The sequence below is a fragment of the Calidris pugnax genome, unplaced genomic scaffold (genome assembly GCF_001431845.1).
Source record: "Calidris pugnax isolate Ruff unplaced genomic scaffold, ASM143184v1 scaffold225, whole genome shotgun sequence".
Taxonomy (NCBI): Eukaryota; Metazoa; Chordata; class Aves; order Charadriiformes; family Scolopacidae; genus Calidris; species Calidris pugnax.
The window spans coordinates 2,375,038-2,395,561 of NW_015091072.1; the positions used below are offsets into that span (position 1 = coordinate 2,375,038).

The 20,524-nt window shown below is 40.3% G+C and overlaps 1 protein-coding gene across 1 annotated transcript in view; it reads left to right on the plus strand.

The window, feature by feature from the left end:
- Positions 1-20,524, plus strand: part of POLQ (polymerase (DNA directed), theta) — a 68,247-nt gene that overhangs the window by 16,155 nt on the left and 31,568 nt on the right. The window contains exons 9-18 of the mRNA XM_014957090.1: positions 163-375; positions 3,820-3,962; positions 5,396-5,600; positions 6,471-6,613; positions 9,188-9,381; positions 9,680-9,804; positions 11,274-11,517; positions 14,047-17,270; positions 18,300-18,443; positions 20,026-20,222. Of these exons, the coding sequence (XP_014812576.1) occupies positions 163-375; positions 3,820-3,962; positions 5,396-5,600; positions 6,471-6,613; positions 9,188-9,381; positions 9,680-9,804; positions 11,274-11,517; positions 14,047-17,270; positions 18,300-18,443; positions 20,026-20,222 (4,832 nt within the window). The remainder of the gene's footprint in view (positions 1-162; positions 376-3,819; positions 3,963-5,395; positions 5,601-6,470; positions 6,614-9,187; positions 9,382-9,679; positions 9,805-11,273; positions 11,518-14,046; positions 17,271-18,299; positions 18,444-20,025; positions 20,223-20,524) is intronic.

Sequence of the window (20,524 nt, forward strand, 5' to 3'; positions counted from 1 at the left end):
TTGGACTCGATGATCCCAAGGGTCTCTTCCAATCTAGACGATTCTATGATTCTATGAACATTTATGAAGTTTGTTTGTTCTTCCCCTTGCTTGACAGTAATATTATTAGCTCTGAAATGCAGTCTTACCATTACTAAGTTTGCTAAAAGTATCTCTACTCAGGCCTTACTTTTGATGAACGGGACATCATTGAAGGAGCCTTTCGCCAGGGCTTGATTAGGGTCCTAGCAGCAACCTCCACGCTCTCCTCTGGAGTGAATTTGCCTGCGCGCCGAGTAATTATACGAACTCCCATGTTTGGTGGCAAACTGCTGGACATTCTCACTTACAAGCAGATGGCTGGAAGGGCTGGCAGGAAAGGAGTAGACACAGAGGGTAAGCAGAGGCTTTATTATCATTCTCTAAGAATGGTGTTAACCTGATTAAATCCAGGGCAATGCTTCGCAATTAGCGACTAATCATGACGAATACCTTCGGAATTCAGTATGATTAAGTTAATCAAGATGAATTTGTTTGGTATTAATGGGGTAAAAATTGTAATTCCCAGGGGATTCTTTTCACTGCATGAGACTTACTTTGGTATTTGCATGTCAGTTACTTCAGGAATGGGCCATTTTCTCCTTTAAATTCTTAGCTTCTAAGGCTGTGCTGTTCATTTGCCTTAATTCTGTGATCCATGGTCAGTTTGCTAAAGCATTTACAGTTTCAATGAGAAAATTTACACTAAACTCTTGTTGGACAGGCCTAGAATGTAAGAAATGAATTTAAAGTCTACAACCATAATTTGACAAACTTCTTCTGTTGTCTGTAGTTCTGATTTGGATTTATTAAATTTTCACTAAACTTAAACATAACTTTTATGGGTCTTGAAAGTAGTAATGTCACAGAGAGAGGGAAATATGAACAGTAGTTCATAGGTAATATGGTGTCCTCATGCATACAGTGGCACTGATCAATGTTCAACAAAATAATCCTGCCTGTTATTTTAATTTGCAATGGAAATTTATCTTCATGGGTGATATTTGGAAAAATTATTTTATAAACTATGAACAGAGTAGAAAATAAGAAGTTCAACAGAAGCGGGAAGTGGGATTTGCCCTACTGATGGTTTGAGTGGTGCTTGCTGGAACCCTATGTAAGCAGACTGTTCTTACATTTAACTTTCTATTTTTGCTGGAGTAGCATAGCAACAGAGCATTTTGCGACCTATATCTCTGTGAACTATCCCTATGTGTTAAAGAAAAGGGCAGCTGCATGCTATATTTTGAATTTTCCAGACTTTGTCATTTGAGCGTAGCTGGCAGGTGTAAAATTACATTATTTCTTTTTTTACATTGTTTCTTTTTTTCCCCCCTTTAAGTCACAATAATTAGTACCCTCTTTTTGACAGTTCTGATGTGACTGTGTTTGCACAGTAAGCAGTTGATTTTATGCTGATGAGCTTCATGAATGTGCCATTTTTTTCCACTCTACAGAGTCTTTTGGATGAAAACATAAAGCTACATTAGCAGCTGCTACTCTTTCACAGAGTAGGGGGGAGACTGGAGGACAGCAACTTCAGCTGGAAAAAATGCCTTATGTGGGTATGAAATTCAGCTGACAGACAGAAGATTAATGCTGTTGGGTTGATTTCCTCCTCCCTCCCAATATTGTAGTGTTGGATTGTCTCAGGTTTTGATTTTTTTTTGATTTTTTAAAATTTTTTTTTCTGATTTGAAGGCAATTTAAAAACATCAATTTAGAAAATTAAATTGGATTATTTTTTGCATTCATCAAAACTGCCATGTTCCCAAGGTGAAATAGGTAAAGCTGTTCAGTATCACTGAACAATCCTGAGAAATATAATAGAACCTTTTTTGCTTTTAATCTAGTTTTATGCCTAGATAGCCAGAGTCTTCTGGTGTTTGTCTAGTAAGTCTGATGTTAACCTTGACTTCCCCTCCTACCTCAAATGTTCATTAGAGATCTTAGAATAGCTTAGTTCCTTTTTTGGGGATTTTTTTTTTTTTTTTTTTTTTTTTTTTTTTATGGTAAAAAAAAAAAAAAAAAAAAAAAAAAAAAAAAAAAAAAAAAAAGTTCTAGGAAAAATATTAAACCCTTACAGAGGCAAATTGTCTGTCAGTAACCTTTTAGTTTGTGTTGGGTTTGCTGGCTTTTGCTTTTTTTTTTTTTTTTTTTTTTTTTTTTTTACTATTTACTAGGTTGCATTTATTGGCTATCTCTCAAGTTCTCAGTGGCATCTACGCTTCTCAAGTTCTCAGTGGCATCTTGGGAAAGGCTTTCCCCCAAGTCTTGAATGACTGTCAGATAATGTAGAGCCAACTGAATACCCATCTTCTGTTAGATTTATCACACTGAAGAGTCAAAGGTTTCAGAGGGAACTGTAGGTCACATCAGAACCCAAATATGGAATGAGTGAACGTTCTTTATTGCTAAAATCAAAACTCACAAAACAATGCTTGTAGGTGTTTTATCTTCTGTACTCTCAGCTCTGGCAAAAGTACATGGTCAACAGATGTCAAAAGTTTCTCCTGGCAGGATAAAAAAAATCCCACATCCTCTGAGCATGTCTTTCATCCTGTAATTTATATAATCGTGTTTAAGCCGTATGCAGCAGTTACTCACCTATACTGCATTTGTGGTATGTATTCTGATCATTACGTTTAAGTGCATTTGTGTTTTCATTACCTCTGGATTTGCTAATTACTGTAGCATTACCACAGCTACAGTTTTATCATAACTTAAAATTCCTAGGTTCTTATGAAGATACTCACTATAAAATTACCTTGGTGTCCAGTCTATGTGCACTTATATCTTATGATAGGTTTATGATAACCTGCTAATATTTACTGTCCAGCTAATCCAGATCTAATGCTCTCTTCTTAGTCAAAGGCAAGCTTGTCCTACCCATAATTCATTTATCCAGTGCCAATTGGCAAAGCTTCTAACTAGCTAGGTCTCCCGGGGACCTAATGTCTTTGCTGAAAAAAATCTCCTTTATGTGAGCACTGCATTTTCCATCAGTAATCTGTACTATTATCTCATTAAAGGAATTGGCCCATTATTTTTACTTTGTTTTCATGGCTCTGCAACCTTTTTTGTCTCCCACAGAATTTCAGTAGTTAGGGATTAATCTGACAATGTCTGATAGAGAATTTTAAGGTACGTTATATTCAGATGTACTTTCAGTGGAAAGCATTTATGGTACTTAAGATTTTATGTGTATGTATACACACATATATATACACACACAGAGAATATATTCAGAGAAGGCAGAGTTACTTAGATTACTACCTTTGAATTTCTGAACTACTTTGGTACCTGTGTTATTTCATTTCGGGAGTGGAAGCTGGTTGACCTAAACTGTCAAAGTGCTGTGCAGCTTTTATGTTTTATTCTTCTTTTAAGAATCATTTCAGCTTAATAATGTAGCGCAGAGGAAAAAATGATGCCATGGTGTATTATAGTTCCAGTCAATTCCAGAACAAGAAGCAAGAGTGGTTCAGCAGCAAAGCAGATGAACAGAGGGGCTATGGAAGCTCTTCAGCTGATTTGGCAAGACCCTGACCAGCCTAATGTAACTTTCAAGTTTGCTCTGCTTTTAGTTCTTAAGTATTATGCATCTGTGGAGTTCTTACATAGCAATGGAAATATACTGCTCAAGAATACAAAGGTTTTTCCTCTTAGTTATTCAGCTTTTTCAAAAATATGTCCTTGATCAACTGTATGTAGCTATTATAGCGCTAGGATACAATACTAAGGTCATTAATGTATTTGTTTGTTTGATTTTTGTTTGTTTTCTTTTTTCTTTTCCTATAGGTGAGAGCATTTTAGTTTGTAAGCCCTCAGAAAGATCAAAAGGAACTGCTCTGCTTCAGGGATCTCTCAAGCCTGTTTCCAGCTGTTTGCTTAGAAGAGAAGGGGAAGGTATTGCTTCTAGCATGAAAAGAGCCATACTTGAGGTACAGCACATGTGGAAAGGGATTAAAACTGTGCTTGCACTCTTGTAATTGTAGGATGGTTTCTTTTGTGACACCATCAACATTTCTTCAAATTTTCTGTGCATTTTCTTGTTGTTTTGTTTCCTCCCTTGTCGACCCAAGCAGCTTCAGAAGGAAATTGCTTGGGTCTGCCAGCTTGCTTCAGTATTCAGCATTTTGTTTGGTATGTTTCAGCCTCTGCTTACTGCAGATTAGGATGTGAGCACACTCAAACAAGGGTTACTAAGCTTTGCTTTTGCATTTAGATATATTCAAACTGCAGGCAGAAATAAGTGTTATTCTTCATGTGAGACCTGACAGTCTTAACTGGGAGATGCTTGTAAATTACTGATCCTGGAGGCTTTGTAGACTGAATTGGGCCATAATGACATTTATACAACATTGTAGGGTCCCTTATTTCCACCCCAAACTTACCTACCTCTTTTGCACAGAAATGATTGAACTTTTGTAAATACATTTTGATGAACAAAGAGGTGTGGTACCCAATTCCTTCCCTCTAGCCTCCTCTCCTCTTTAGGGTTCCTACAGGAGTTAAATGGGCCAAAAGGGTGTTGTTCCACATATGTGAGCCTGTCTTCTTTTCCAGAGTTGCTTTTGGGCTTAAGCTGAGCTTAGACCTTTTAAATGCACAAACATTTGCTTTAATACTCCCACTGTCTTGTGAAAGCTGCTGTGGTACTTAGAACTTGGTTATGATTCCATAGATTTTTAATTTTTAGCAGACCAATGGAATTTCTAAACATATTTTTCAGCATAAGAGCTATATAAAAGATGGTGTTGCTTTATAACATGAAAAAAATCCATTGAAACCATGAAAGTAAGTTTTTAATTAAAGACCTTGCTATCTCAAGGAAGAGACACACGTAGAAATGACTCACAAAGAAAAAAGCAGTTATGTGAAAAATAAAACAAAATCCAAGGGAAAAAAGATCACTCTCAAGCAGCAAAACAATGATGGGGTATAGCATTCACATTTATTAAGAGAAAACCTCAGTATTCTGAAAAGCCTTAGGAGAACTCTTCCTTGTTTGGTTTTTGTCTTCAGAAAATTACAGTTTGTGTTCTAACCTTTTAAAAATATTTCACAGTGTTGGCTAAGCAAAATGCCTAGGGCTAGTCTCAAATCTAAATTGCTACTTTGTGTATTTTTGCTATCAAAATAATATTTTATAATTCATTCTTTCCCATAGCTTAGTCCTCTTACTTCTACCTAAGAAGTCTAACTTCTTGCCAAGAAAAGTCCTTAAAGGTTGGCAGTTGCTTTGCCTGATGTTTCCCCTATTGCACTGGTTCTTTAAAACTTAGATATCTGATGGATCAATCTCTGTGATTCTCTGATCTGATATATCCATCCTACTGCTTCTCTGGCAATAACATACAGTTTTCTTCAACAGATCATAGTTGGGGGAGTGGCCAGCACTCCAGATGATGTGCAGACCTACGCTTCTTGCACTCTTCTTGCATTCAGCTTGAAAGAAAGCAAGTGGGGAATTGAGAAAGCACAAGACAAAGCGCAGACTGGACCTATCGAGGCTTGTGTGGCGTGGTTGCTGGAAAATGAATTCATTCAGGTTCTGGAATCCAGCAATGATGTCAAAGGTAACATTGGTGTTCTTCCCGTGGATTGCAGTTAGCCACTTTAAATCAGTAAATCTTCTGCAGCTGGGTAGGTGTGCAATGTAACTTCATAGTGAGGACTTCCGTGCGTTTTTGTTTTCATTTTAACAAATCATGTGTATCAAGATTATAGGTTTCTGGAAGGTGTCTTTATACCTGCTTTAACACTTTTTGCATGCGCTTGTTCTTCTTGGAAAGCCTCTCTTTGCACATCACCTCTGATGCATCCTAGTCTACAAATTCCCAATCTTTAAACAAGGCATACTACAAGGTTTGTGCACATTAACTCTAGACTATGATTATTGTCTTTCTGAAGAACTAGTACGTTCTAAGAGTCTAAGAGAGCAAGTCTCTTCTAGGCGCCCTTGGTGTACATAGTTGCACTTTTTCCCAATTTTGGCTGTTTTTCTTAAGATGGCTGAGACTCTTACAGTAATAGTAAGAAACCCCATTACAGGTTGGCTTGTATCTCTTTTTAAGAAAAGATGATAGGAGATAGTTGGTCTTCCTAAGAAGGACATACTTAAAATTATAACTCTTAGGTAGGATGGCAGAGGGGATTCCACTGTTTTTTGTTCAAACAGCTATCACAGCTGTCAGCCTGAGTAGTAAAAGGAATTCAAGCTTGTGATCTGTCTTCTGAAAAAGGCTAGTTTAGACTTAGGCACGTCTAAAACTTGTATTGTTTCCACTTTTCTGTCTTCAGAATGGAGAAATATGCTATTTCTTCTTGAAAAAGCAGTTGGGAAAAGTTAGTAGAATTGATATCTATAAAATACATTGCAACCTGAAAATAAGATATGATATGCACTGAAATGTTTCTCTGTGGCGTGTGTTTCTTTTTTTTAACAGCAAAGGTGTATCATCCAACACATCTTGGCTCAGCTACTCTTTCCTCTTCTCTTTCACCAACTGAAGCCATGGAAATCTTTGCTGACCTGCAGCGAGCTATGAAAAGCTTTGTTCTGGAGAATGATCTGCATATTGTCTATTTGGTAAGTTCCTCATTCTGTGTTTTGTATTTTCTACTGCCAAAACTAAGGAAAGGAGAGAAAGCACAGTGCACAGTTCTTGTGGGCTCCATGAACATAGGGGGGTTTTTGTTCTTTGCTTAGCTTCATGAAGAAAAGTTTCTTAATTGAATGTTCTTCAGAACTAGTCTGTTCTGTGGTGTCTGTTCTGTAGGCAGGTGCTGCATGTCCATCTAAGCTCATTGTTGTCACTCCTGACTTTGAAAGATTTCAGAACTTGGTAAGTTTTGGGTGTAGGATAATGGTAATTTTTCTGAGACGCTTGAAGTTGAAACACATTGGTTTTGTTGTGTTTGACATCAGCAGGCTGCATCACAGATTGCTTTTGGAGGCTCTGAAAACTTGGAGTTTTAACATGTGTTTTGCCAACAAAGCCTCCGAGAACTACACTGCTTTCTTCCTATGGATGGGATCAGCAGGCTGCATCTCAGATTGCTTTTGGAGGCTCAGAAAACTTGGAGTTTTAACAGGTATTTTGCCAACAAAAAGCCTCAGAGAACTACACTGCTTTCTTCCTATGGATGGGCTTTTCTTCGGTTCAGTAACAGTGAAGTTCATCTCTGATTTAGTTTACTTGCTTGGTGATGATGCCAGGGCTAAAGGAAGGAGTGTGATAAATCTTTTGAGGTGGAAGTGTGACAAAGTTTGTGAAGATTTATGTGCACGTACACTTAAAAAGCTAAGCAGTGCTGGTTACGTGACAAAGTTTGTCAAGTGTGTTTGTCAAAGTGTGACAAAGTTTGTCAAGATTTATGTGCACGTACACTTAAAAAGCTAAGCAGTGCTGGTTAAGACCTTTGGAGAAGAAGCCATGAACCTGAGAATGAGGAAACAAGATGGTGTTAATTAATTAAGAAGCCATGAACGTGAGAATGAGGAAACAAGATGGTGTTGCAGTGAACATCTTAAGACTAATTGCTGCCAAAGGCCTATCATACAATCATTATCTGAAATTGGACAGTTATCTTTAGCCTCCTTAAGTACAAAGTGGATTCTCTTCACCAGGCAAAATTTGGGCATCTTGCCTGAGGAAAAATGTGCACTCCAAGGAGAATATGCTTGCAGTTACAGGAGTTCTTGAGCTAGGAAAGAGAGGGAAGCAAAAGACTGAGGATGGCTGTCTGTCTGCTGTGTTCATTAGCCTAGTTATTGTCTGATACTGTTCTATCTTCTTTTTTTTTTTTTTTATCTACTAGTGTCCTGTATGTACTGAGATCTGTTGTTTTAGAGGATATTATATTTTGTTCTATTTCTTCTAGGCAAAGTGAACTGTTTTGTGTCATGCACCAGTGAATTTTTTCCGTTTGCATCTCCAAAACAGAAAAAAAAAAAGATAAATCTTGTTAATGTTTTTGGGTGGAGATGGTGATGGCAATATATGTTTATTTACCTTATACTTTTTAATTGCAGCAGCTTGTCTAATGTTATTTTAAATCAAATACACTGTTGAACAAAATGTTCATGATATTTTTTTCCATTAAGCTAGCCTAAAACAATTTCTTGCACATCTGTTCATTTTCCAGGCTGAAGGTTGGTTTAGTTTTAGTGGTTGCTTTTTTTTTTTTTTTTTAAGAATTATTCTCCATGTATTTCTTACGGGCTACAGGGAAATTATCTGCTATAATGCTTCTTAATTCTCTTAGGCTTGAACATTCTACTTGTACAAATATGAGACTGAATTCTAAGATAACAATTCCTTGTATTTTAGGAAAGTTGATTAAAACAAATACGTATTTGTTAGGCTAGGAAAAGAGTTTTCTTTAAAGAATAAACCCCAACCATCTAATAACAAAAGACAAACCTTAATGACTTTTGTTCTTAGCAGATCAGAGGGGGCATGGATGGTTTACAACTACGTAGGCATCTGGTATTCTGTGTTCTGCTAAATGCTCAACAGGTGTTAGTTATTTCAAAATAATTAATCTTACAGTTTATCAGTACAGATATGAAGACATTTTGTCCCCTCACACTGAAACTGACTTTGTGCTGGCTGAATGATAACAGAGTTGGTTTTCTGTCTAAAAGTGTGTGAATGCTCTGGATGGCTTTTTTGTTAGTGTTAATAAAAGCTGAGATGTCTTGTATCCCAGGTAAATGAAAGCTTCAGTGAGTTCTGGCAAAATCTATCTTCCCTCCTCCTTTATCAGATTCTGTGACAGTGGTTAGTGTGGTTGCTCGTGGTGATACCTGTTAGTTTGGTTTTTTTTAAATATAAAGTTTTGTTTTGTTAAAGGAGAATAAAGATGCAGCTTAAAAATCTTTTAATGGCTTGGATTTAAGGAGTAATCTGATGAAGATCCCAAATTGTTTAATCATTAGAGTACCTCTGTGAGTCACATCTCATCAGTATAAATATTAAAAAAACTAGGTTAGAAGAGCTTTTTCTTTCTTCAGGGTACATGGTTATGACTCAGTGCCTCTGAGTAGTGCGTAGGATGCTCTAACGACATTCCCTTAGGCTGTATTTTTGTTTACCCAGAGTTCTGTTCTGTTTGTTTCTCTGAAATTGTTTTTTTTGCATTGTCTTATTTTCTTTAGGTCACCCCAGTATATGAGGAGTGGACCACAATTGATTGGTACCAGTTTTTCTGCTTATGGGAGAAGCTGCCTGCCTCAATGAAACGTGTGGCCGAGCTGGTGGGGATTGAAGAAGGCTTTCTTGCTCGCTCTGTAAAGGGCAAAATCATAGCTAAAACAGAGAAGCAGCATAGGCAAATGGCCATCCACAAAAGGTAGCCACAAACAGGTGTGAACGTCCAAAGACTAGAGGTTATAACATGTGGAGTAGATGGGTTCTGTGTCTGTTTTCAGGAACTGGCTCTCTTGCTGTGTGAGCAGATAGAGAACCTGGACCTGGTCTGCTCTGGACTGAGAATATTGCTGGCACAAGATGTTTGTGCTGATGTTTTTGGGAGCCATCTTCTCTCTTTTTTGTGTGCTATGCTGTGTACCATTCTAGAAGTCCTATGCTATCACAGTGCATTTTGCAATGTACCCTGGATGATTTTATTTCCATATGTACTTCTACAGGTTTTTCACCAGTCTTGCCCTTCTGGATTTAATCAGTGAGGTTCCCTTAAAGGATATGACCAAGAAATATGGCTGTAGCCGTGGCCAGCTTCAATCCTTGCAACAGTCTGCTGCCACCTATGCAGGTGAGTTGTCTGGGCAAAATACCCCAAGACTCTTAGGCTAGTCTGTTTGCTTTCCTTCCAGATATGGTGATAAGCCACAGCGTGGTACTAACAACAATTGCTCTTGTAAAACCGCTTCCATCTTTATAGCTTAACCTGTGGTTTCCCCCTGCTTTGTGATGAAACCACAGTGTGTGCTGTGGGAAGGGGATCAGCTGAGTGGAATCAAGCAGTGCTATACCGTGCTGAGGTCTGTGAAAATCATCCGTGGGCTGTACAGAAACGTAGTTTGTTCAATACTAAGTATGGAAATAAGTCCAAGTCCATTCTGAAGCTTTGCTCAGGAAAAGAGTACTTTTAAGCATGGGTAAAGTTTGGGGTCTCTAAGACTTAGCATGGCTTTCTCTTGGTTGCAAAGTTAAAAGGCCAGAAAGTATAAATTTATAGTTTTCAAAACGGAGTGAGTAGTTTCTGGGTCGTTTATCACCAGGTAACAAGAGGTCAGATAGCTGTCACCTTTAACTTAACTTCCCTAAAAGGGACGTGTAGGAGTAGATGTAACAGCCCACCATGTGACTGAGATGGAACTTTTTTTCCTTATTGCCTCAGTCCTCCATTACTGCATAAGTGGGTCTTCAATTTTTAAGACAGTTTTAGCTCAACTTGCGAAACCCTATGTGTGGGTTGCAGCATGAGTCAAAGCCCCAAAATGAAAAGGTCACGCTAACTGATGCAGAGTAGTTTGAATTAATTCTGGTAGTATAAATAACTTTTTGTTGTAGCAGTTTCATAATTCTCTATTCCCAATGTTCATAATTTTCACAAAAGTAATTTGGGAAGTAAAATGAACTGTTGACGTGACACATAGTTAAGAGATGTGATAAAAGTTGTATTCTATAATCACTGTAAAAATGGTTAAGGATGCCATGTATTTCAGTTATTTTCATATTCTTTAGATCTGTGAGTAAGAAACTGGCTTTTTGCTGGTCTTTTCCCATGTGCTGGGGACTGCAGTTGTAACCTTTGTCATAGGCTTTGCCATCTCCTCTGGTGCTCTCAGTAACTGAAGTTCTGCAGGCCAAGTTCTGCTCTTACAGACATTAGTGCTGGCTTTCCTCAAAGATCCGTGGCTTCTCTTACTGCCTCTCATCACTGCTTTTTCTGTCTTGTTCAGTATGTTTGGTTCATAGGAATCCTGTTACAGGATATGTATGTGCTTTACGCTTTCAAGATTAGTGTCTTTGAAAAAGCAGTGTCATTCAGAATTTCTACCTCTCTGATAAACTAGTTAATTCTAGATTAATTAGAGTTCTGTGAGACCACCTCCTAGTCGTAGTTACAATAAACATGAGTTAATTTCTCTGAGTAATGGGAAGGTGAGAAATGTAAAGATTCAGATGTGGGGGCCTGGGGCGGGGGGGCACACAATTAGTCCATCTTAGTAGAACTGGAGCTGGATTTAAGACATTAATGTAACTTCTGTGTTCCAGGAATGGTAACGGTTTTCTGTAATCGACTGGGCTGGCACAATATGGAGCTGTTGCTCTCTCAGTTCCAGAGCCGCCTCACTTTTGGGGTTCACAGGGAGCTTTGTGACCTGGTACGAGTGTCTCTGCTGAACGCACAACGTGCTAGGACACTTTTCAACGCTGGCTTTGTCACAGTGGCTGATCTTGCTAAAGCCAGTCCCGATGATGTGGCAACTGCTCTGAAGAATTCAGTACCATTCAAAAGGTGAGAAATCAGTAAGTCCAAAAGACAAGTAAAAGAGTTTGCTTCTAAGGTGAAGGATTACATGATGAAACCTGTAATTAAATATGGCAACCTTTTGGGACTTGGTGCCAAAAGTTAGTTGGAAATAACTTGTAGGTCTCTGTGACTGATCATAGTTATTCCATGATTATTTTGAAATTAATAGAAGCATCTCTGCAGCATAAGTTTCCTCTTTTCAATGCACTGTTTAGTCCTTGGTGAATTGTTAATGCTTTCTGGAGACCTCTTGTTGCCTCTAAAAGGCAGCTCTGCCATGTGATCAAATGAGTTGATATGTGTACACAGAATCTTCATGATTGGAAAGGACCTTTGAGATTACCCAGTGCAACCATACACACATACAAAAAAAAGCGCCACAAAACACCCAACCCAACAATCTTGGGTACTAGAGCATGCCCTGCAGTGCTGTGTCTACACGTTTCTTAAATACTTCCAGGGATGGTGACTCCATCACCTCCCTGGACAGGCTGTTCCAGTGCCTGACCACCTTCTCAGTAAAGTAATTCTTCCTAATATGTAATCTAAACCTCCCCTGCCTCAACTTCAGACCATTTCCTCTGGTCCTGTCGTTATTCCATTGGGAGAGGAGGCCAACACCCACCTCTCTACAACCTCCGTTCAGGTAGTTGTAGAGGGCAATGAGGTCTCCCCTCCCCTCCTCCTCTTGCCCAGTTCCCTCAGCCTCTCCTCATATGACTTGTTCTCTAGACCCCTCACCAACTTGGTGGGTGTCCTCTGGACACTCTCCAGCACTTCAGTGTCCTTCTTGCAGTGATGATTTATTACTGTATATCATGTGAGGTTCTCTTGTGATTTTCATGTTAGTGCAACGACAAGCTTCCTTGATCAAGTACCTGTTGAACTGTGCCATGACACCTGCCTGGTTCATGATCCTGAAGGTTCCTTTCTTTGGAAAACAGTGCATGAAAGAGGATTGATTCAGATCTGGATCTTGCCCTAGTAGGGAGTTAGGACGCAATCTGGGGTACATGTTTGGAAACAGAAACTTGGGGATGCTCCTGGGGTATGCAGCCAGTAATATATTTTGTTGACATCAGTTCACATATAGAAAACTGAAATAGTTATTTCCTATTGGGTGCATTACATTTTGGATATAGTGCTTCTATGAGGCTAGGAAGATGTGGAGCTAATTGGAACGGGAGCGGAGCAGAATCATGCCAGCTCCTTGTGTTGTTTGTTATTTTCTGCATGAATATTTACATCTGTCTGTTAACCTTCCCATAGTGTTCGTCGGGCTGTGGATGAAGATGAAGAATCAGCAGAGGAGCGTCGGAATGCTTTTGGGACTTGGTGCCAAAAGTTAGTTGGAAATAACTTGTAGGTCTCTGTGACTGATCATAGTTATTCCATGATTATTTTGAAATTAATAGAAGCATCTCTGCAGCATAAGTTTCCTCTTTTCAATGCACTGTTTAGTCCTTGGTGAATTGTTAATGCTTTCTGGAGACCTCTTGTTGCCTCTAAAAGGCAGCTCTGCCATGTGATCAAATGAGTTGATATGTGTACACAGAATCTTCATGATTGGAAAGGACCTTTGAGATTACCCAGTGCAACCATACACACATACAAAAAAAGCGCCACAAAACACCCAACCCAACAATCTTGGGTACTAGAGCATGCCCTGCAGTGCTGTGTCTACACGTTTCTTAAATACTTCCAGGGATGGTGACTCCATCACCTCCCTGGACAGGCTGTTCCAGTGCCTGACCACCTTCTCAGTAAAGTAATTCTTCCTAATATGTAATCTAAACCTCCCCTGCCTCAACTTCAGACCATTTCCTCTGGTCCTGTCATTATTCCATTGGGAGAGGAGGCCAACACCCACCTCTCTACAACCTCCGTTCAGGTAGTTGTAGAGGGCAATGAGGTCTCCCCTCCCCTCCTCCTCTTGCCCAGTTCCCTCAGCCTCTCCTCATATGACTTGTTCTCTAGACCCCTCACCAACTTGGTGGGTGTCCTCTGGACACTCTCCAGCACTTCAGTGTCCTTCTTGCAGTGATGATTTATTACTGTATATCATGTGAGGTTCTCTTGTGATTTTCATGTTAGTGCAACGACAAGCTTCCTTGATCAAGTACCTGTTGAACTGTGCCATGACACCTGCCTGGTTCATGATCCTGAAGGTTCCTTTCTTTGGAAAACAGTGCATGGAAGAGGATTGATTCAGATCTGGATCTTGCCCTAGTAGGGAGTTAGGACGCAATCTGGGGTACATGTTTGGAAACAGAAACTTGGGGATGCTCCTGGGGTATGCAGCCAGTAATATATTTTGTTGACATCAGTTCACATATAGAAAACTGAAATAGTTATTTCCTATTGGGTGCATTACATTTTGGATATAGTGCTTCTATGAGGCTAGGAAGATGTGGAGCTAATTGGAACGGGAGCGGAGCAGAATCATGCCAGCTCCTTGTGTTGTTTGTTATTTTCTGCATGAATATTTACATCTGTCTGTTAACCTTCCCATAGTGTTCGTCGGGCTGTGGATGAAGATGAAGAATCAGCAGAGGAGCGTCGGAATGCGCGCAGCATCTGGATGGCTGGAATGAAAGGCTTAACTGAAAGAGAAGCAGCTTCCCGCATTGTGGAGGAAGCCAGGGGACTTCTCCAGCAGGATTTGGCACTGATGGGAGTACATTGGAACCCAGAGTCTTTTCTTGAGACTGATACATCCTCTACATTCAGCAGTGAGTCAGAACTGGAAGACAGCCTAGATAGATCAAGTGGAGAGCAGTCTTCTGAGTCTTCGAGGGTGTTAAACAAAAAAAGGTGCAGAGTTCAACATCGTAATGGCCCTGGTTCTCAGACTGGTAACTTATCAAATATTAAAAAGGGGTATAAAAGGCAACTAAGCGGCAGTACAGAAAACTCCAGATCTGAGAGTGAAGTCCCAGGCAATGATGATATTGTGTACAGTGCTAGAAAACGGCCAAATATCTGCAGAGATAATGAAAATGTAGAAGGAATTTCTCTGGTCAAAACCAAGATGGATTCCAGGAAAGCAATTCCAGAGATCCCTAGTGAACAAGGAAAGACACCAATATTGAGAACAAAGTCTTCAGCATCTAGATTGATAAAAAGTACGGACATGCATTTAAACAGATCCAGAAACAAAAATACTATTTCCAAACTGCAGAGATCACTTCTTGAAGGTTCAAATAAGCTCAGCATAGACATACAAAAGCCGCCTGCTTTCCACCCCACTATCTCTACAGGTAATTTTTTTTCAGACCAAAATAATAAGGAATTTATGGAAACAGGGTCTGTAACTCGTAAAGTCTCAAATCCTGTACAGATGCAGGAAGTTAATTTTGGGAGGAAAAATAAAATGGAAGGATTATTTACAGAGCCTTCCAGCACTAATGAAGGCAGGCCTAAGGGGAGAGCATGTTTTCAGGCACCTGTTAGATTGCAGGGTACTCCAAACATGAGTGTGGAGACACACAATATTGCAGGAAGTCTATTAATACCTAGTAGTGCTAGGGCACAGAGAAATGAAAATACTGATGTTAAGCAGAATAAAATTAATAAAGTGAAAACAGATGAAAGCTCTGGTGAAGTGGTGATTGGAAGGCAGCAAATGGCTTTAGACACAGATCACGATAATGTAACTGCTACCTGCTCTGGAAGTGGAGATATCAATCGTGGCAGCAAGATACAGAAGCCTGTGCATTTTTGTCCTAGTGAGGATAAATCCTGCCATATTCAGATTCACAATAGTGGCAACAATGGAAGCAAAAAGCCCAATGGAATATTGTTACAAGCTGGAGCGCTGCAGAAAACCAACAGTCATCCTAAGGATTTTCTGAAAGACTCTCTAGTAAAATCCAGAGGTGTTTGCAATGCAGATGATGTTCAGAATGGTCCATCCTCTAATCTGTTCTCTAGTAAAGACTCTCTAGGAAAATCCAGAAGTGTTTGCAATGCAGATGATGTTCAGAATGGTCCATCCTCTAATCTGCTTTCTGACTGTAGAGACTTTGAAGAGAGCTTCCAGTTGGATACTCAAACTGAAATGATAATAAAACAGGAGGGAGCAGCTGGAATCTCAGGACAGCAGGGAATACAAGGTTCAGAACTGGCAGCAGGACCACGACAGGAAATCTCCAAGAAACTAAGCACTTCACGGACTGAGAACGCTACTGATGAAAGGCTGGCTGCAACAGTTAGGAAACTGGGCTTATCGAGTCTAATCACAACAAATAATGTTACAAAAAACACAGCTCAGCACTGCAGTAATAAAGTTTTGGAGTCTGGAGGCCTTGATTTACAGCCCGTGGCGAAGGAAATAGAATCTGCACCTTGCCTTAAAGACAGCGATTTCTCAGTGACTGACTCCCAGCTACACAGTTTTCTACAAGATTACCAGACCCAAAATTTAGTGAAAGGGGAGAGTGTACCTAAAGACCTTAGTAAGGCAACCTCCCCTTTTGGTAAGGAGCACATTGTACAAGTAGAATGCCACTCTGGTCCCGAAACAAGCCTGAATATGAGTGATAGCTTGCTGTTTGATGATAGCTTCAGTAATGTCGGAGACCTTTCAGCTGTTCACATTGTGGAAGCTGACAGAAAGGACCTAGTGGAGAAGCAAGAGGCTTTGCTTCCTGCAGATGGTCTTTTGCAGAACCTAAGGTCTGTTCAGAGTAAGTTTGATATCAGTGGCAATCAGAAAGACCATGAGGATCCTGTGCAGCATAACAATGTGTCTCTAGCATTCTCTGATCTAATAGCTGAATTTTTAGATCATGCAAACTCACCATCTTTTCTGGAAGATCTTCCTTCTCCATTTCATGGTCAGTCAGGATTAATAAACCCCGTGACTTGTAACAGTGACCCCAGACCAAAGGATTTAGTAGGAGATCAAGGTGAAAAGCTCCAGAGAAGCCAGCAAGCTTTAGATAAGAAAACCCATCCAGTGGTGTGGACTGACCACTCGTTTGAATTAAGCCCAGGGTTGCAGGATGTATTAGACAAATGGCCTAGTCCCTCAGGCATTGAACCAGTTTCAGTAAGCTCCTGTTTGAAAGGAAAATTAGTTGCTCCTATTGTTAATCAAGAGCCAGATCCAGTTTTAAAATCTGACTGTTGTCAGCCAGAGCCTTTACCCACTTGTCAGCATTTAAAAAGCTCCTTCAAGGTTAAAAAAAAGGGAACAGAAAACGTGGATCTTCAGGAAACAGACTGCATAACACTTCCACTCAAGGGAAGCAACAGAAAATCCTGTCCTTCACCGGATAATAATAATGCATTTATTCCTCCAACACCCCCCAAAGAACTTTTTCCAAAGAGTTCTGTTTCTCTCTCTGTGAAATCTGCAAGGAAGAAACAAGTTGCCTGCAGGAACGAAGGGCAGCTGGTTCAGCCACAGCAGAATAGCGAGGGCAGCGTGGAGCAGCAGGTAAAAACACTCCAGGTCAATCTTGGGAGTGTAGACCCCGGTGAGACTGATGAGATAAAAGATGATTCCATTATAGACCAAGGCTTTTCACTGCAGCTATCTCAGGATGTTTTTCCACTCGTTCCCTTAAGTGCTGAAAGTTTCACTATTATTGATGTAGCAAGTGATAAAGCACTTTTCCAGACTTTTGTTGCAGAATGGAAGGAGAAAAGCAGATTCTCCATCTCAGTGGCATGTGAAAGAACAAAATGTCTTATGTCTCCCAAATCAACGATTGGTGGCAAATTCAAAAAAGGTCAGTTCTGTGTTCCTGTGTGTTATTTTGTGAACAGCAGGGTGGCATCTTCAGCTTAAGCAGGAGTGGAGAAGGAAAGGGTTTGCAAAAAAGGCAGAAAATTACTGATACTAATTTGATTATTGTCACTCTGAGTAAAGCAAAGGAGCTGAGTGTTAGTACAGGGTGGAGAACTGTTGGCAAACATTTCATTGGTAGGTCTTTGGGGATAGTGATGAAATGTTAGCAGCTTGTTTGTGAGAGCACCTAATATTCTTAACGTTTCATTGTGTATCTAATTTTGAAATGGATCTGTGTTGTGCAGTGCCTTTATCCTGTGTATCTTTTGATGTCATAAGCAAGTCTTAGGATGTTTTAAAATGAATAGTATATTTAACAGTAAATTGTACAGATTGTTCAGGGTCTCCACTGAACAGTGTTACTTGTGGGATTGCCTCTGCACCAAGGTTAAATATTTTTGGGTTTGCAAAAAGTAAACTTGGTTCAATATATGCATGTGTGAAATTCAGAGATGTCTCTGGTTTGGTGCAATATTGCCTCTTTTTTTTTTTTCCACAGAAGTATTCATTTGCTGCAGTTTGCTCCTGCTGCTGTAGAAACATACGCTTTCTTTAAAATAACAAGATTAAGCAGAGTTAGATTCTTTGCTATCATATTGCCATAACAACAACAACAAAATTTCTTAACTATCGAAATAGACTTTTGACAGACAAATGTGAAATGTTCTCAGAGTGGAAGGAGGGCATACGTTTCTGTCTCAACTCTTGAAGAGATTGCTAGAAAAGGCCAGAGTTTTGCAGGGATACTATAAGGGTGGTTGCTTCTGTTAAGATAAAGTTTTGCTATTCTAGACATGTTGGTTTTTTTTCCCCAAAAGAAACACAGATTTTTTTCCCTATAGGGAAAAATGAAGGTATATATTGGCTTTTAAGAAAATTAGGTTCAACTATGTGTATTTATATTTTCAGGATCCAAACTCTTATTTATGGATGCCATTTTATAATTGTAACTTAAAAATTATTCCTTTAGTAACTTCTCCTCAGCGGATGCAAGTTGAAGATGATGGATTTCCTGTCCAAGGCTGTGAGGACATCTTGGTAGTTGGACTGGCAGTATGTTGGGGTGGAAAGGATGCCTACTATATCTCTTTGCAGCAGATACAAGACCAGACTGGTAAGTGAGCAGACTGGCTGTGCTGTGCTACGTGACACTGAATTTCAAGAAAAGTAGCTTCAGTAGATCCACAGAATCACAGAATGGTAGGGGGTAGAAGGGATCTCTGGAGGTCATGTAGTTCAACCCCCCTGCTAAAGCAGGTTCAACTAGAGCAGGTTGCCCAGGAACGTGTCCAGGCAGGTTTTGAATACCTCCAGAGAAGGAGACTCCACACTCTCTGGGCAGCCTGTTCCAGTGCTCTGCCCCCCTCAAAGTAAAGAAGTTTTTCCTCGTGTTCAGATGGAACTTCTTGTGTTTCAGTTTGTGCCCATTGCCTCTTGTCCTATCACTGGGCACCACTGAGAAGAGTTTGGCCCTATCCTCTTGAGACCTGCCCTTTAGATATCTATAAGCATTTATGTGATCCCCCCTCAGTCTTCTCCAGGCTAAATAGACCCAGGTCGCTCAGGCTTTCCTCATAAGAGAGATGCTCCAGTCCCCTGATCATCTCTGTAGCCCTCCACTGGACTCTCTCCAGTAGTTCCTTGTCTTTCTTGAGCTGGGGTGGCCAGAACTGGACACAATACTCTGGATGTGGCCACAATCAGGGCAGAGTAAAGGGTGAGCATAACCTCTTTTGACCTGCTGGCCACACTCTTCTCAATGCACCCCAGGAAGCCATTGGCCCTCTTGGTCACAAGGGCACATTGCTGGCTCATAGTCAAATTGTTGTCCACCAGGACTCCCAGGCCCTTTCTCTGCAGGTTATTCCTCCCTAGGGGCAGGACCCTGCATTTGCCTTTGTGAAATTCTTTAGGCTCCTCTCTGCCCAACTCTCCAGCCTGTCCAGGTCTACATGAATGACAGCAGTGTCTTCTGGTCTGTCAGCCACCCCTCCCATTTTTGTATCATCAGCAAACTTGCTGAGGGTCGACTCTGTCCCCTCATCCAGGTCTTTGATGAACATGTTGAACAAGATTAGACCCAGTACTGACCCCTATCAGGAACACCACTAGCTACACGTTCTACAGGTAGGTTCTTGGAAGTCTTTTGAGTGTCCCAAACCCAGCTCAGACGTGTGATGGAGTGATTTAACCATATTATTCGGCAGTCTTAGGTACTGAACACCCTTGAACATGTTGCTGTGGATGCACCTCTGGTGCTATATAGTAAGACCAGGTAAATGGGCTCAAGCACTGGACTGCTGAGCAGGCGTACGCCAAGGTGTTAGCTTATTGCTGTGTTCTCTTTAGTTTGCTTGCTTTTCTATTTCATCCTCTTCCAATTTTTGCTCGGCAGAACAAATCTGACATTTGAATGCTAAACATAACCCAATCTGTGCTACGTGGACTCGTGGCTAGGGTTTGACTCCTGGCTCTCCTTTGTTTAGTAGTGCAGACACAGCGTATTGCTTTTTGGGAGCCTTGTCAGGTTTGATAAAATATATAATATTGGTATAGATTTATTGTTACTTGTTCACAGTCCAGCTGTACTTTTTGTGCTTTAGGTGATTGGATTCAAGATTTTCCTTTTGCTTTTCTTATCATGCAGTGGATTAAAAGGTGATTTTTTTTTTTTTTTCTTGTATTTCCTGCCTTAGAAATCAGTATGAGTTTGGCACCACCACCTTTGGACAAAAACCTGTCTGTAGCAGAGAGACTGTATCATCTGCAGCTGTACCTGCAGAAGAAGCCCAAGCAGGAACGCTCACTTGTCATGTATGACTTCATTCAGCACTACAAGACTCTGGTGATGGCTTGTGGCATCTCCTTGGAAGGCAGTTTTGAGGACCCAAAGGTTTGCAGGATTAAGAAATTTAGCTTCATAAAACTACTAGTGTAAAGACACCAGTGGAAAGACGGGAGGACCTTCAGATACTTTCCTTCTGGTATTTCAATTTGAATATGCACGTCTGTCAGGGGGTTTAGTGACATTTTCTTCCAGTGGGAATTCTAGAACAGCATTTAGAGGAGGCTTCTTTTGCTGTGTGTGTTCATGGCGCCTGCAAGAGAAACAGAGCAGGTTCAGTGACAGGTTAACACACTGATCTTTCACGCCTGATTGCTTGAGTGGGGAGGATGAGGTTAAATCTGTCCCCT